The 14,774-nt window shown below is 35.1% G+C and overlaps 2 protein-coding genes across 2 annotated transcripts in view; one reads left to right on the top strand and one right to left on the bottom strand.

The window, feature by feature from the left end:
• The window catches only part of FNIP2 (folliculin interacting protein 2), a 224,082-nt gene extending 210,253 nt beyond the window's left edge, over positions 1 to 13,829 (top strand). The window contains exon 18 of the mRNA XM_074229047.1: positions 13,702 to 13,829. Within this exon, the coding sequence (XP_074085148.1) occupies positions 13,702 to 13,735 (34 nt within the window). The 3' untranslated portion in view covers positions 13,736 to 13,829. The remainder of the gene's footprint in view (positions 1 to 13,701) is intronic.
• SPMIP2 (sperm microtubule inner protein 2) overlaps positions 1 to 14,774 on the bottom strand; it is a 174,100-nt gene that overhangs the window by 74,293 nt on the left and 85,033 nt on the right. The window lies entirely within an intron of this gene.

Genomic DNA, 14,774 nt, shown 5'->3' with positions numbered 1-14,774 from the left:
CTGGGAGCCTGCGGCTCACAGCAGTGGGGGAGTCTCCTGAGCTGCAGCCCGGGGAGCACCGGGCACAAAGTGGGGGAACAGCAGGGGACCTCTGCCAGAGAGAGCACGTGGAGCCCAGCCTTCAGGGCACAAAGCAAGCAACATGGTCTTTCTGCAGCCCTGATCCAGGAACAGAAGCAGGCAGAGCTGGTAAGCAGGAGCCCCCAGGGCATGAGCCCATTGAGCTGAGGGAGGGGAGTGAAGAGGGAGAGACTACAGAGCTTTGTCCTCAGCCCCAGGTACAGGACTCTGGGGCTCTGACCACATTTAGATCCTGATTGTAGTCTAGGCCCCCCCGGAAGAGCAGCAGCCCCCCCCCACCTCAGCCCCATGGCAGAGGGGGGCACATATGGTCATTCACAGACCAGGAGGGAGGACAGAGCCTCACACACTAAGACCCTTGTGGGAGTGTCCCAAAAGATCAGGAAGCACCCCAAAACAGGCACAGGCTGGGAAAAATGAGCAAGCAGAGAAAAAAGAGGAACACAATTGAGAAATATTTTGCAAATGAGCCCAAGAAGGATCAAAACACTCAATCTGAAGATGAGGAAGCACAAGCTCCTGCATCTAAAGACTCCAAGAAAAACAGAAATTTGGCTCAGGCTATGACAGAGCTCAAAAAAGACTTTGAAAATCAAATGAGGGAGTTCGAAGAAAAACTGGGAAAAGAAAGGAGAGAGATGCAGGAAAAACATGAAAATGAAGTCAGCATCCTAGTCAAGGAAATCCAAAAAAATGCTGATGAAAATAGCATGCTAAAAACCAGCTTAGGTCAAATGGATAAAACAACTCAAAAAGTTATGGAGGAGAAGAATGCTTTAAAAAGCAGAATGGGCCAGATGGAAAAAAGAGATAAGAAAACTCTCTGAGGAGAAAAAAATCCTTCAGACAAAGAATAGAATTCAGGGAGATTGATGAATTTGCCAGAAATCAGGAATCAATACTTCAAAGCCAAAAAAATGAAAAATTAGAAGAAAATGTGAAATATCTCATTGAAAAAACAACTGATATGGAAAACAGACTTAGGAAAGATAATTTAAAAATTATTGGAATACCTGAAAGTCATGATCAGGAAAAGAGCCTTGACATCATTTTCAAAGAATTACTACAGGAAAATTGCCCTGATATTCTAGAAGCAGAGGGCAAAATAGAAATGGAGAGAATCCACCAATCCCCCCGGGAAAGAGATCTCAAAAAACCAACCCCTAGGAATATCATAGCCAAGTTCCAGAACTCCCAAGTCAAGGAGAAAATATTACAAGCAGCCAGAAGGACACAATTCAAAGACCGTGGAGCTGCAGTCAGAATCACACAGGACTTAGCAGCAACTACACTGGAAGCTGGTAGGGCTTGGAATACAATATACCAGAAGGCAAAAGAGCTTGGAATGCAACCGAGAATCAACTACCCAGCAAAGCTGAATGTCCTCTTCCAGGGAAAAAGATGGACTTTCAATGAACCAGGGGAATTTCAAATGTTCCTTTTGGAATGGCCAGAGCTGAACAGAAGGTTTGATCTTCAGATACAGGACTCAGGTGAAGCATAGAGATTGGAGGAGAAGGGGAAAATATGAGGGACTTAATGATGATGAACTGCATGTATTCCTGTATAGAAAAATGACACTGATAATACTCATATGAACCTTTCAGCTAATAGAGCAGGTAGAGGGAGCTTTTATAGTTGAAGCACAGGAGAAAGCTGAATTTGAAGATAAAATATGGTGTAAAAATGGAGTCAATAGAAAAAAAGGAAATGTAATGGGAGAAAGAAAAAGGAGAGGGGGAATAGGCCAAGATATTTCATATAAGACTTTTCTTTATTATAATGAGCTATTGCAATGATATGGAAGAGGGGAAGGCAAGGGTGAATGAGGGAAACTTCGCTCTCATCAGAGGTGGCTAGGAGAGGAAACAGCATATATACTCAGTGGGGTATAGGCATTCAAAGTAAGGAGAGGGGGCGACAGGAGGAAGGGAGGATGTGAGTGATGGACCATGGGGGGAGAGTGTTCAGATATAACACATTTTCTTTTTCACTTCTTGCAAGGGGCTGGGATTGGATGGCCTGTCCAGGACCACAGGGCCAGGTGGATTCTGGGCATAAGGGGTGGTATGGGGACTCAGGGCTTCTTGGCCCCAGGGCCAGGGATTTGTCTGTTGCGCCACTCAGCTACCCTACAGCAGAGTCAGAGTGAAAGGAGAGAGAAAATATAGTACATGGTAGTGGAGAAATACCAAAGGAGGGAGTTGCGATCAGCAATGCCAACGTTGGAAAAATATGGAAGTAACTTTTGCCATGGACTAATCATAAAGAATGTGATCCATGCACAACAGAGTTATTGGTGTTAGAACAAAGACTGAAGCACATTTTTTAATATTATTATTATTTTGGGGGGTAGGTGCAGGGCAAATGGGACTGGGTGGCCTGCCTGGGGCCGGATAGCAGGGTGACCCTTGGGTGCCTGAGACCAGATTGGGACCCGGGTGCTCCTGGCTCAAGGGCCAATGCTCTGTCCACCACCCAGACACCCCTACTATTATTACTATTTTATTTTATTTTGGGTCTTTTTTTTCTTTTTTTCTTTTTTGTTTCTGCAGGGCAGTGGGGATCGGGTGGCTTGCATGTCACACGGCTGGGTGATTGTTGGGTGTACGGGGCTGGATGTGGGTTCTGGTGCTCGTGGTTCCAGGGCTGGTGCTCCATTCATTGCGCCACCTGGCCATACCTACAATTATTACTATTATTTTTTTCATTTTAACTTTTTTCTCTCCCCTTTACTTTATCGCTGAAGCAAGTCTATATTTATGGGGGGAGGGGGTATCTCGTTTACTCTTAAACAAGAATATTTTGCTAATGTAAAAATAGCAATTGTACAAAATGAGAATAAATATTAAATTTAAAAAAGAGTGAGAGAAGAAGAAAGGATAGGTATGATGCAAAAAAATCTCTTTAAACAAACACTTGGTTTTTATTGAGCTCATGCTCTGGGTTTCCAATTAAATTATCAATACTTTCTTGTAAGTTTCTAAAGTTAGTTTTTCCTTCTACTAAAGAATTTCTTGTTTATACAAGCATGTATATTTTAAATTGATACTGTTTGGAAATGGACTTTTGCTGTTCCACTTTATCAGGAGAACCTTGATTCTTAAAAAAAAAAAGAAGTATTTTCACTTAAAGTGATATAGTCTTTTTCTCCACAACCACCTAACCACCTGAGTCTTCTGCATGGCAGTTCCTCAGAGGGTGTCTAGCCTGGCTTCTGTTCAGTTATGCCTTCAGGACCACTCAAGTTTACCATATTTTGTCACTGTTGCAAAAAAACTTGGGAACAGATTGTCTGTTGATTCTTTGGATTTAAAGTTGGCACTGGACTTTAGCTAGAATAAGTAATGAAGAACATCTATGTGTTGTTGGGTTTTTTTAATCCAAAGGATTTGCAAGTCCTTTCTAATTTGAGAAACTTATTTCACTTTTTATAAGGCCCCATATAGAGGCCATGACTGAAAGACCTTTGAACATGCTTGGAGATGGTTGTTAGAATTGAAGAGGATACCAAGCATTACTCCAACTTCTGGATTGCTTACCAGATGTTGTATAGGCAACTTTGAGGATGCTTCTGGATCATCTTATTGAGAGCTCCTGTCATGAAATAAATATGACCCTATAATAACAGTTTGTTTCTTCCCTGTGTTGATATGAGACAAAGAAACTCTAAGGGACATCTTTGCCCTTCCCTCCAACCCCTGCATAAGAAGTCAGAAAAGACAGCCCTTGTCATAAAATTTCACATGCTTCCTTTTATTCCTTCAATTCATCATTTGTTATGATACATTTTTATACCATTAGTTTAGTCATTTTCCCGTTGATGGACAGTTTTTTACTACTACAAAAAAGTATTGCTATAAATACTTTGGTGCAGATATGACCTCTCTTTCTGTCTTTGATCTCTTTAGAGAATATATCTAGAAATGAAAACTGTATCTGGGCCAAAGGGTACAGGCATATTGGGCTCTTGTTTAGCAAATTTCAAAACTGATATAATATTTTAAGATGATGTATTATTATGTTTATAATATTCTTATTGAACCAACCTTGTATTCCATCTGGGTATGAACCCTACCATGTCATAGAGGATTATTTTTTAAAAGTTTTTCAGTTCTCAATTCCTCACTCTCCCTCTCCCTCTCCCCCCATCCACTGAGAAAGCGAGAAGTATAATTCCCATTCTACCTATGAAGTGGTATAAAATATATTTCAACTTTAGCCATATTGCAAAAAAAACCCCAACAAAAATAAAGCAAAAGAATATGCTTCAAATCTGCACTCAGAATCCACTAATTCTCTCTCTGGAGGTTTATGGCATTTTTCAAGATTAGTGTTTTGGAATTGTTATGGATCATTGTATTAATCAGTGTTATTAAATCTTTCACAGTTCAATGTCATTTTAATAAGGCTCCTACTATGTTCTAGTTCTTACTTCACTTTGCATCAGCACAAGTCTTCCCTGTTTTATCTTAAACCAATTTTATGTACTACAACTTGCTCAGCCATTCCTAATTGTTAGGCATCCCCTCAGTTTCCATTTTGTTCCCTCCATAAAAAGAACTATCAAAAATATTTTTGTACATATGGATTTCTTTTTCTTTGACTTCTTTGAGGTGCAGATTTGGTAGTGGTATCATTGATTCAAAGGCTATGAACAGTTTTATAACTCTCTGGTTATAGTTCCAAGTTGTTCTCCAGAATGGTTGGATCAGTATGTAACTCCACCAATAGTGCATTAGTGTATCTATTTTTCCACATCCCCTCCAGCATTTGTCATTTGTCTTTTCTGTTCAATCTGATGGGTAAGGTAGTACCTCAAAACTGTTTTAATTTTATTTCTCTAATTATTAGTGATTTAGAGCATTTTCCATATGACTATTAATAGCTTTGATTTCTTCTTCTGCAAACTTCTTCATCATATCCTTTGACCATTATAAATTTTGTTTAGTTCCCCATATATTTGAAAACAAGACCTTTATCAGAGAAATCTACCATAATTCCTTCCCCCCTCCCCACCCAGTTTCTATTCCTTCTAATTCCTTGGTTGCATTGATGTTGTTTGTGAAAAACCTTTTAATTTAATGTAATAAAAATTATCCATTTTAATTCTAGTGATTCTCTCACTCTTGTTTGGTCATAAACTCTTCCCCTTTCCATAGATCCGACAGGTAATTTTTCCCCATGATCCCCTTATTGCTTAAGGGAATCTCCTTATCACCCTTTATGTTTAAATCATGTATCCATTTTTAGCTCATCTTGGTATACAGTGAGATGCTGGTCCATGCCTAGTTTCTGTCAGACTGCTTTACAGTTTTCCCAATAATTTTTGTTGAATAAAGAGTTCTTTTCCTAATAGCTTGGATCTCTGGGTTTATCAAACCCTAAGGTACCTTGAACATTTGTTTCCATTTATTGGGTGCCTAATCTAGTTCATTGATCAACTACTCCAGATTGTTTTCAAGAATGGTAAGACCAGGGGCAGCTAGGTGGCAAAGTGGATAGAGCACTGGCCCTGGAGTCAGGAGTACCTGAATTCAAATCTGGCCTCAGACACTTAATAATTACCTAGCTGTGTGGCCTTGGGCAAGCCACTTAACTCCATTTGCCTTGCAAAAAACTAAAAAAAAATGGTAAGACCACATTAGAAAAACTTTGTTCTGTCTTGTTCCAACCTATCTAATATGAATTATTTTCTATAAGTTGTTATCTTTGTCAGTTTGTTGGATATGAGGTAAAACTCACATTTCTCTCATCATTAATATTTTGGAACAATATTTCATATAATTCTCTTTTTTAGGTTAATATGCACATCTATTAAATTTCTCTAAGTGTGGTGATTACAAATACTTGCATGGGGCCTGGCTAGAAAATGACCCCAAAGTGACTTCCACTTTCTTAGAGAATGAAGGAAAGGAGCCACTGTCAGATCACATTAAGAGGTTTTGAGGAGAAGAGAATGAAAGCAATCATTTAATAGACATTTATAAAGTGTCTGCTATGTGTCAGGTCCTGTGCTTAGTGGAGGGACTTGCAAATAGAGAATGCAATACCCTTTGATCCAGCAATACCACCACTGGGTCTGTATCCTAAAAAAATCACGAAAAATGGTAAAAATCACATCTACAAAAATATTCATAGCAGTTTTCCCCGTAGTGAAGAAGAACTGGAAATTGAGGGGACGCCCATTAACTGAGGAATGGCCAAACAAATTATAGTACATGTATGTGATGGAACAAGAAATCATGAGGGATGGGATTTCAGAAAAACCTGGAAAGATTTGCATGAAGTGATGCTGAGGGAAATGAGCAGAACCAAAAGAACATTACACACATGAACAGCATGGGGTGATGATCAACTATGATCCATCTAACTCTTAACACTTAAATTATTCCGTTTATCCATTAAGAAATAGCTTTTGGGGGGTAAATTATATTATTCTACACATAACTACAAAAATGAGTAAAGAAAAAAATTGCTTTGGAAACAGCAGATCATAAGAGAGGATTCAATATAAAACAATAAATTTCCATTTTAAGAAAACCTATATAAGGAATACTACACATTGTTCTCAAAGTTGCCCAACTTTCCTTTCATTTCTGATTGGTTTCCTTTTGTTCCCTGCTGTGCTCTTTTTATTTTATTTTCCCCCCCTTCCCCCACTTACCTTAAAGAAGGCTATAAGTATGGATAGATACACACATACATATATACATACATATACATATCTATAAACATACATACATATATTTAAGACTGCTTATTTCTTCCTATCATCTGGGGAATGATTCACATTTTTATTGATTTGAAAAAATTCTTTATATAATTGAGATATGAAAATTCTATCTGAGCAACTCTATAAAATTTCCCCTAATTTTCTCCTGTCCTTCTGATCTAGGCTACATTTGTTTTATTTTTACAAAACCTTTTTAATTTAATAATAATCAAAATTATCCATTTTGGATCTCATTACACTATCTCATTTGTTCATAAATTGTTTACCTGTTCATAAATCTGATATGAAATATGTTCCATGTTCTTCAGTTTCTCTTGTAAGATCTCTCCCTTCCAAGCCAAATATCCATTTTGATTTTCTCTTGGTAAATATTGATCAATGACCAATTTCTACCAGACTGCTTTCCAACTTCCCCCCAAATTTTCACTAAATAATGAATTCTTATCCTCCAAAAGTTAAGCCTTTATACTTGTCAAACACAGGGTAAATATATTCATTTGTTGCTGTAGATTGTATGTCTACTCTGTTCCACTGAGCCTTTCTATTTCTTAGCCAATATTAGATAGTATTTACTACCTTATAATTTAAGATCTGATGCTGCTAAACCTCTTTCCTTTACATTTTTCCACATTAGTTATTTTGATATTCTTGATCTTATATTCAAAGAAATTTTGTAAGTATTGTTCCAGCTCTGGAAATTTTTTTTAGTAATTTAACATTGGTTGACATTGAATATATGTGAATATAGATATATTTGAATATATTGAATATTGAATATAAATAAAGAAGTAGTAATTAGGTAGGCAGGTCCAATTACTATTTCTTCATTTATTTAAATATTTTATTTATGTACAAATTTTTTATGGTTTTATTCATATAGATCCTGGATTTGTTTTGGTTAAGTGTATTCTGGCATTTCATTCCATCTAGAATGATATTAAATGGCATATCTCTATCTCCTCCTGAAAGATCCTTTTGATAATATAAAAGAATGCTGATGATTTATGTGGGTTTACTTTATTTTTATACTGTTACTTTGCTGAAATTATTTCAATTAACTTTCTAGTTGATTCTTCAGTATTTTCCAAGTATATTCCAAATATATTTCCAAGTATATTCCAAATATATTCCAAGTATATTCCAAATATAATTAGCATTATATCATCTGCAAAAGATAGTTTTATTACCTTATTCCTATTCTGATTCCTTCTGGTTCTTTTTTGTGCCTTATTGTTATTGTTAGGATTTCCAATATAATATAAACTAATATCAGTGTTGGTGGGTATTCTTGTTTCACACCTGGTCTTACTTGGAAGGCTTCTAACTTATCTCCATTATAGGTAATGCTTTCTAATGGTTTTAGGTAAATCCTTATAAATTTAAGGTTAAAGTCTATTTATGCTTATATTTTCAAGTGTTTTTTAAATAGAAATTAGTGTTATACTTTATCAAATGTTTCTGCTTCTATTGATATTGTCTTATGATTTTGTTTCTTTTTATTAATATAATCAATTATGATAATACTTTTTTAATTAAATCATTCCTACATCCCTGGTATGAATTCCACTTGGCAATAGTGCATAATCTTTGTACTATATTGCTGAAATTTTTGAGCTAGAATTTTATTTATGATTTGTGCATACATATTCATTAACAAAACTGGGCTAAAATTTTCCTTGTTTTTGTTTTCTGGTTTAGGTATCAGTATTATTTGTTTCATAAAAGGAACTTGATTATAGCTCTTCTTTGTTTATTATTCCAAATAATTTGTGTAATATTAGAATTAGTCGATCTTTAAACGTTTGATAAAATTCACATGTAAATCTGCCTGTTTGATAAAATTCACTTGTAAATCTGCCTGATCCTGGTGCTTTTTTTTTTTTGAAAGTTCATTTATGTTCTCTTCAATTTCTTTTTCTAAAATAGATCTATTTCCTCTTCTGCTAATCAGTAGTTTGTATTTTTGTAAATATTCTTCTATTTCATTTAAGTTGTTTAACTCCTTTTAATTGTTTATATTTCATCTTCTTTAATGGTCTATACATCCTTTTCATTTTTGAAACTAATAATTTGTTTTCTTCTTTCTCTTTTTTTAATCATATTAACCAACTGTGGGGTTCATTTATTAATTCAATCATTTTCCTGTACTCAATTTTATTAATTTTATCTTTAATTTTTAGGATTTTCAATCTGATTTTTAATTAGGGATTTTTAATTTGCTCTTTTTCTAGGTGTTTTTTGATTTTATGAGACTTGGTTCATTTGTTTGCTCTTTCTCTTTTTAAAAAAAAATTTATATGTAAGCACTTAGCAATATAAATTTTCCTCTGATTCCTGCCCATAGGTTTTAGTATCTTTATTCATTGTTGTCATTTTCTCTGATGATGTTTATATTTGTTCTTTAATCCATATATTCTTTAAGAATAGGTTCTTTAAGCATATATACTCAATGGGGTATAGACATCTAGAGTAAGAAGGAGAGAAGGAGGACAGGGGGAAGAGGAGATGTGAGTGATGGAGGAGAGAGGGTGGACCATGATGGGAGAGTGGTCAGATATAACACATTTTCCTTTTTACTTCTTGCAAGGGACTGGGATTAGATGGGCTGTCCAGGATCATAGGGCCAGGTGGATGCTGGGCCTAAGGGGTGGAATGTGGGCTTGGGGCCTCTTGGGCCCAGGGCTGGGGATCTGTCTGCTGTGCCACTCAGCTACCCTACAGCACATTTAAGAAGAGGGACAGAGTGAAAGGAGAGAGAAAATATAGTATATAGTAGTGGGGAAGTATGCATGGAGAGAGTTGCGATCAGCAATGGCAACAGTGGAAAAATATGGAAGTAGCTTTTGTGATGGACTTATCATAAAGAATGTGATCCACCCATGACAGAACTGGAGGTGTTGGAACACAGACTGAAACACATTTTATTATTATTATTATTATTATTATTATTATTATTATTATTATTATTATTATTATTATTTGGGGGCTTGCAGGGCAAATGGGGATGGGTGGCTTCCTGGGGCTGCACAGCTGGGTGGTTGTTGGGTATCTGAGGCCGGAGTTGGACCCGGGTGCTCCTGGCTCCAGGGCTGGTGCTCTGTCCACTGCACCACCTGACCACCTGGCTGCCCCTACTACTACTACTACTACTACTACTACTACTACTACTACTACTACTACTACTACTACTACTACTACCATTGCTATTATTATTATTATAATTACTTTATTTTAGGTCCTTTTTTTGGGGGGGGTTGCAGGGCAATGGGGTTGAGATGGCTTGCCCAGGGTCACACAACTGGGTGATTGTTGGGTGTCTGTGGCTGGATTTGGCCTTGGGTGCTCCTGGCTCCAGACCCAGTGCTCTGTCTACTGCGCCACCTGGCTGCACTTATTATTATTATTATTATTATTATTAATTTTTTTCTCTTTCCTTTACTTTATAGTTCATGCAGGTCTACATTTTTTGGGAGGAGGGGTATTATGTTTACTCTTAAACAAGAATATTTTAGTGATGTATAAAAAACCATTTGTACAAAAAATAAGAATTAATTAATTTTAAAAAAAGATTAAGTTTAGTCTCCAGCTAGTTTCTTTTTCTATGTTTCCATTTCCTTTATTGAATATCATTTTCATTGTATTGTCTCTAAAGGAAGCATTAATATTTCTGCTTTTCTGCTTTTAGCAATAATATTTTTATGGTCAATCTTTGTAAAGGAACAATTGTACCACAGAGTAAAAGATCTATTTCTTTCTATTTCCATTAAATTTTCTCTTCTGATAATTATGACATCTAGTTTATATATTCACTTCCTTAATTTTTTTCTTATTTATTTTTTGGTTAGGTTTGTCTAGCTCTGAGAGGGAAATATTAAAATATCATGCTATTATAATGCTATTATCTATTTCCATCTATAAATTATTTAATTTTTCTTTTAAAAATTTAACTGCTATATGGCATTTGGTGTGAAATAAAGTTTACTATTGATATTGCTTTGTTATCTATGGTATCATTTTATCAAAATGTAGTTACTCTTTTTATTTCTTTAATTAAATCTATTTTAACCTTTGACTTTGTCTGATATCATAATTTCTACCCTTGCTGTTTTTGTAATGACTGAAACATAATACAATCCCTTCCAATTCTTTAACTCTGCATCTCTCATTTTTAAATGTTTCTTGTCAGTAGAATATTGTCAGTTTCCTATTTTTAATCCATTCTGCCTTCTATTTTCATTTTATGAGGGACCTAATTAATCACAACCTCACTGTTCCATACTTTTTAAAAGAATCTTTCCCTTATTCTCTCCTTTTCCTTGTTCTACCCATTCCTCTGAGTCTTACCCTTTTCTTTCCCCCCCCCACCCTTATCTAAATACTTTCTGTACCTCCCCTTATCATGTTCCTTCACCCTCATTTTTTTTATAAATTTAGGACACTTTTATACTCTTCTGTATCTATGTTGTTCCCTCTTTAACGCAGATCTGATGAAAATAGAATTCTAGCACTACCAGACCTCTACCACTACCTGATCTCTAGATCAGTTCTTCATTTGTATGAAATAATTGCTCTTTTTACCTTTTCCTACACAATTTTGCTTTTTTTTTTAGAATCACCACTTCATACTCAGCTCTTTCCCAATCTTTCCTTCAAATTACCTAGTTAATAATGACAACTGAAACAGTTTTCATTTCTGCATATAAAAAAAGTAAACAGTTTGTCTTTATTGAATCCCTTGTAAGTGGTCTTTGATGTTTCTTTTTTTATTTCTCCTGGATCTTATATGTCAAATTTTCTCTTAAGTTCTTATTTTTTGCAACAAAATCCCCAAAGTCTACCAATTCACTGAATATCCTTTTTTTCTTTCAGGATTTATATTTTACTGGGCAAATGATTTTTGAGCAGACCACCAGTCCTTTAACTCTTTGATATACATATATATAATATTGCAAGACTTGCAGTTCTTTAGTGTAACGGCTACTGGGTCTTGTGTAGTTTTAATTTTGGCTTTGCAATATTTGGATTGTTTTTTTTTTCTTTTTTGCTCTATTTTCTCCTTAACCTGGGAATTTGGAAATTTGGCTATGATTTTCCTGCTGATTTTGAACTTGGGATTTCTTTTCAGGTGATGATTGATGGATTTTTTTTCTATTTCTACTTGCTCCTCTTGGCCTAAAACTTCAGGAAATTTCCTTTAATTATTTCTTGTATTACTGCAGCAATACTCTTTTTTTGATTGTAGTTTCAGGTAGTCTGATTATTCTTATGTTTTCATCTTGATCTGTGCTTATGAGATGCTAAATATTCTTTTATATTTTTTCATTTTTATCTTATTTTATAATTTCTCAGCATCTTTTAAAATTTTTCCCTTGTCCAATTCTAGTTTTCAAGGAGTTGTTTTTACCTTCAGATTCTAGATCTCTGGGGCAGCAGTTCCCCAGCACCAACCCTGGGTTCAAATCTGGTCTCAGACACTTAATATTTACTTAACTTTGTGATCTTGAGCAAGTCATATAACCCCATTACCTTTCCAAAAACAAAATAAAAGATTCTAGATCTCCTTTTCTAGTGAGTTGACTCTCTTTTCATAATTTCTTGGTTTTCTTGGATTGTTCTTATTTTTTTTAATTTTTCCTCAATCTTTCTTATTTGATTTTTAAAGTTCTTTGTAAGTTTTTCTAAGAACTCTTTTGGGGTAGATGATCATTTGGCATTATTACTCTTTGGAGAAGGAGAGGCTGTTTTTGTTTCAGTGTTGTTCTCTAAAAATGAACCAGTCTTCTCTCCCCACAGTAACTGTTTAAGCTTGGGTTCTTTCTTCTTTGCTTGTACATTTTTGATTTTTAAAAAAATTTTTAGCTTATTATTATAATGATCTATAATGGGGTTTGGGGCATGGTACTTCTGACCTCAGGTCCAATAGCTTTGGTTCATATACATCTGTGTTCATTCCCTACAATTACACAGCCATGCCTATGTCTTGTATCTTGGCTATCAGACTATTATCACAGGTATTTAATGTAAAGATATTTTTTCCCAATTAACACTTTTCCCTTAATCCATGTAAAAGCTTTTTGGTTTCTTAAAATCAAAATTATTTTTTCATTTGTAATTCCTGCTATCCCATGATTTTTAAAAAGCATTTTCCCTCTAGAGTTTGTTTTTCTTGACTATACATATTTTTATAAAAGTTTTCTTTTTCTTTCTCAATAACGATGGAAAGAGAAATTGAATGCTTGTTCATTGAAAAATAAAAATAGATTAATTCCTCCCCTTAGCCATAGTCTGAAAAGTATCTGAGTTTGTCTTCTAATTTTTTGTAGTATGAACTTTTATGTTCAGATTCATTATATTTTTGTTTTGCAATCCTTTGTGTGCCATTTGTATTTTTATTATTTATATTTGTGACTTATTCCTTAATAGACTGCCAGTTCCATGAGACTTCAGGACTAGACATCAACACTTTTTATCTTTCTGAGTACCTGGTGCTTAGTAAATTAGTGCTTAGTGAATATTGAGTGAAGTAAGCTAGAACAAATTGGCTATAATGACTATAATAATTCATGGAGATGTAGAAAATGATCTGATGTTAGAATGTGAAAATAAAAGACAAGTTCAAGAGTTCCTGATCTAATTAAAAAAACAGACAGATATATGATACAAGTGTTTAGGAAAAGGTATTTTCTTCTTGGAATGCTAAGAAACAAGCATTAATTTGGAACCAAATTAAGGTTGGCACAAGCTGAAGGAGAATTTCTATTCAGACCACATTAACATTTTTCAAACTCCTCTGGCTCCATGGACATTGACTGATTTGTTTTACAAAGCACCAATAATGTCTTTACATTTAAGTTCTCAGACATTAAAATTCTCTTTTGTCATAGCAACACATATAGAAGAACACAAAGAAAGGAATAAAATGCTGAGCTTGAAGATAAGACTATCCAGAGAGAAGGCAAGAATATCATTAAATATGTAAGAACAACATTGGCACCTGAAAACAGATGATGAATGAATGAATGCACCTATTCCTCCCCCACTTTCAAAAGAGAGAAGATTAAACTATGGGCTATTGCAATAGTTATTCCTATGTTAACTGACTTTGCTTAATTCTTTTTCTTTGATATAAGGTAACTGTTCCTTCAAAGGGTGTGATGGAGAGAGAGAGAGAGAGAGAGAGAGAGAGAGAGAGAGAGAGAGAGAGAGAGAGAGAGAGAGAGAGAAGCCACAAATGGCTGTAAAATCAAAAAAGGAGGTGGAGGGAAGACTATTAAAAAGTCATGGCTTAAAATCTTTTTTTGTTGTTGTGCACCTATTTGGCAGTCTGGGGAAAATTCAGATATTACTTTTTAGAATAATGACTTTAAAACATTGAAGAAAATACAAAATTTCATTTAGAAGTCATTGAAGGGGGGGCGGCTAGGTGACGCAGTGGATAAAGCACGGGCCCTGGAGTCACGAGTACCTGGGTTCAAATCCGGTCTCAAACACTTAATAATTACCTAGCTGTGTGGCCTTGGGCAAGCCACTTAGCCCCCATTGCCTTGAAAAATCTAAAAAAAAAGTCATTGAAAATAAAGATGCAAAATTTTTGCCAATCTAAGTTTACAAACTTCCCTGAGACCTATCCATGGACTCCTTAGGAGTCCAAGGATTCTGGATTAAGAATTCCCTGATCAACAGAATCAAAAATTCTTTCAAATACTTGGGAAAATTTCCAAAAAGAAGATAGGAATAAAGTGAAATAATAAATACTTGCTTTAAAAAAAAGTGAAGTAGAGATAACCAAGAAACAAAATACTCTGAACATAAGGTCCTACAAAAGGGTTTCTGAGAGGTGAATAAAAATTAGAACTAACCTGATTTTAGCTGTTGACCTGAAAACTCCAGAGATGCTAACTCTCCCCTGGGAACATTTCTAGATATCAGGGTATGAATTGTGAACTTAAAAATGTTT

The sequence above is a fragment of the Macrotis lagotis genome, chromosome 3 (genome assembly GCF_037893015.1).
Source record: "Macrotis lagotis isolate mMagLag1 chromosome 3, bilby.v1.9.chrom.fasta, whole genome shotgun sequence".
NCBI lineage: Eukaryota > Metazoa > Chordata > Mammalia > Peramelemorphia > Peramelidae > Macrotis > Macrotis lagotis.
Note: the sequence above shows the minus strand (reverse complement) of the source record. Positions and strands in the feature narration are given on the sequence as shown.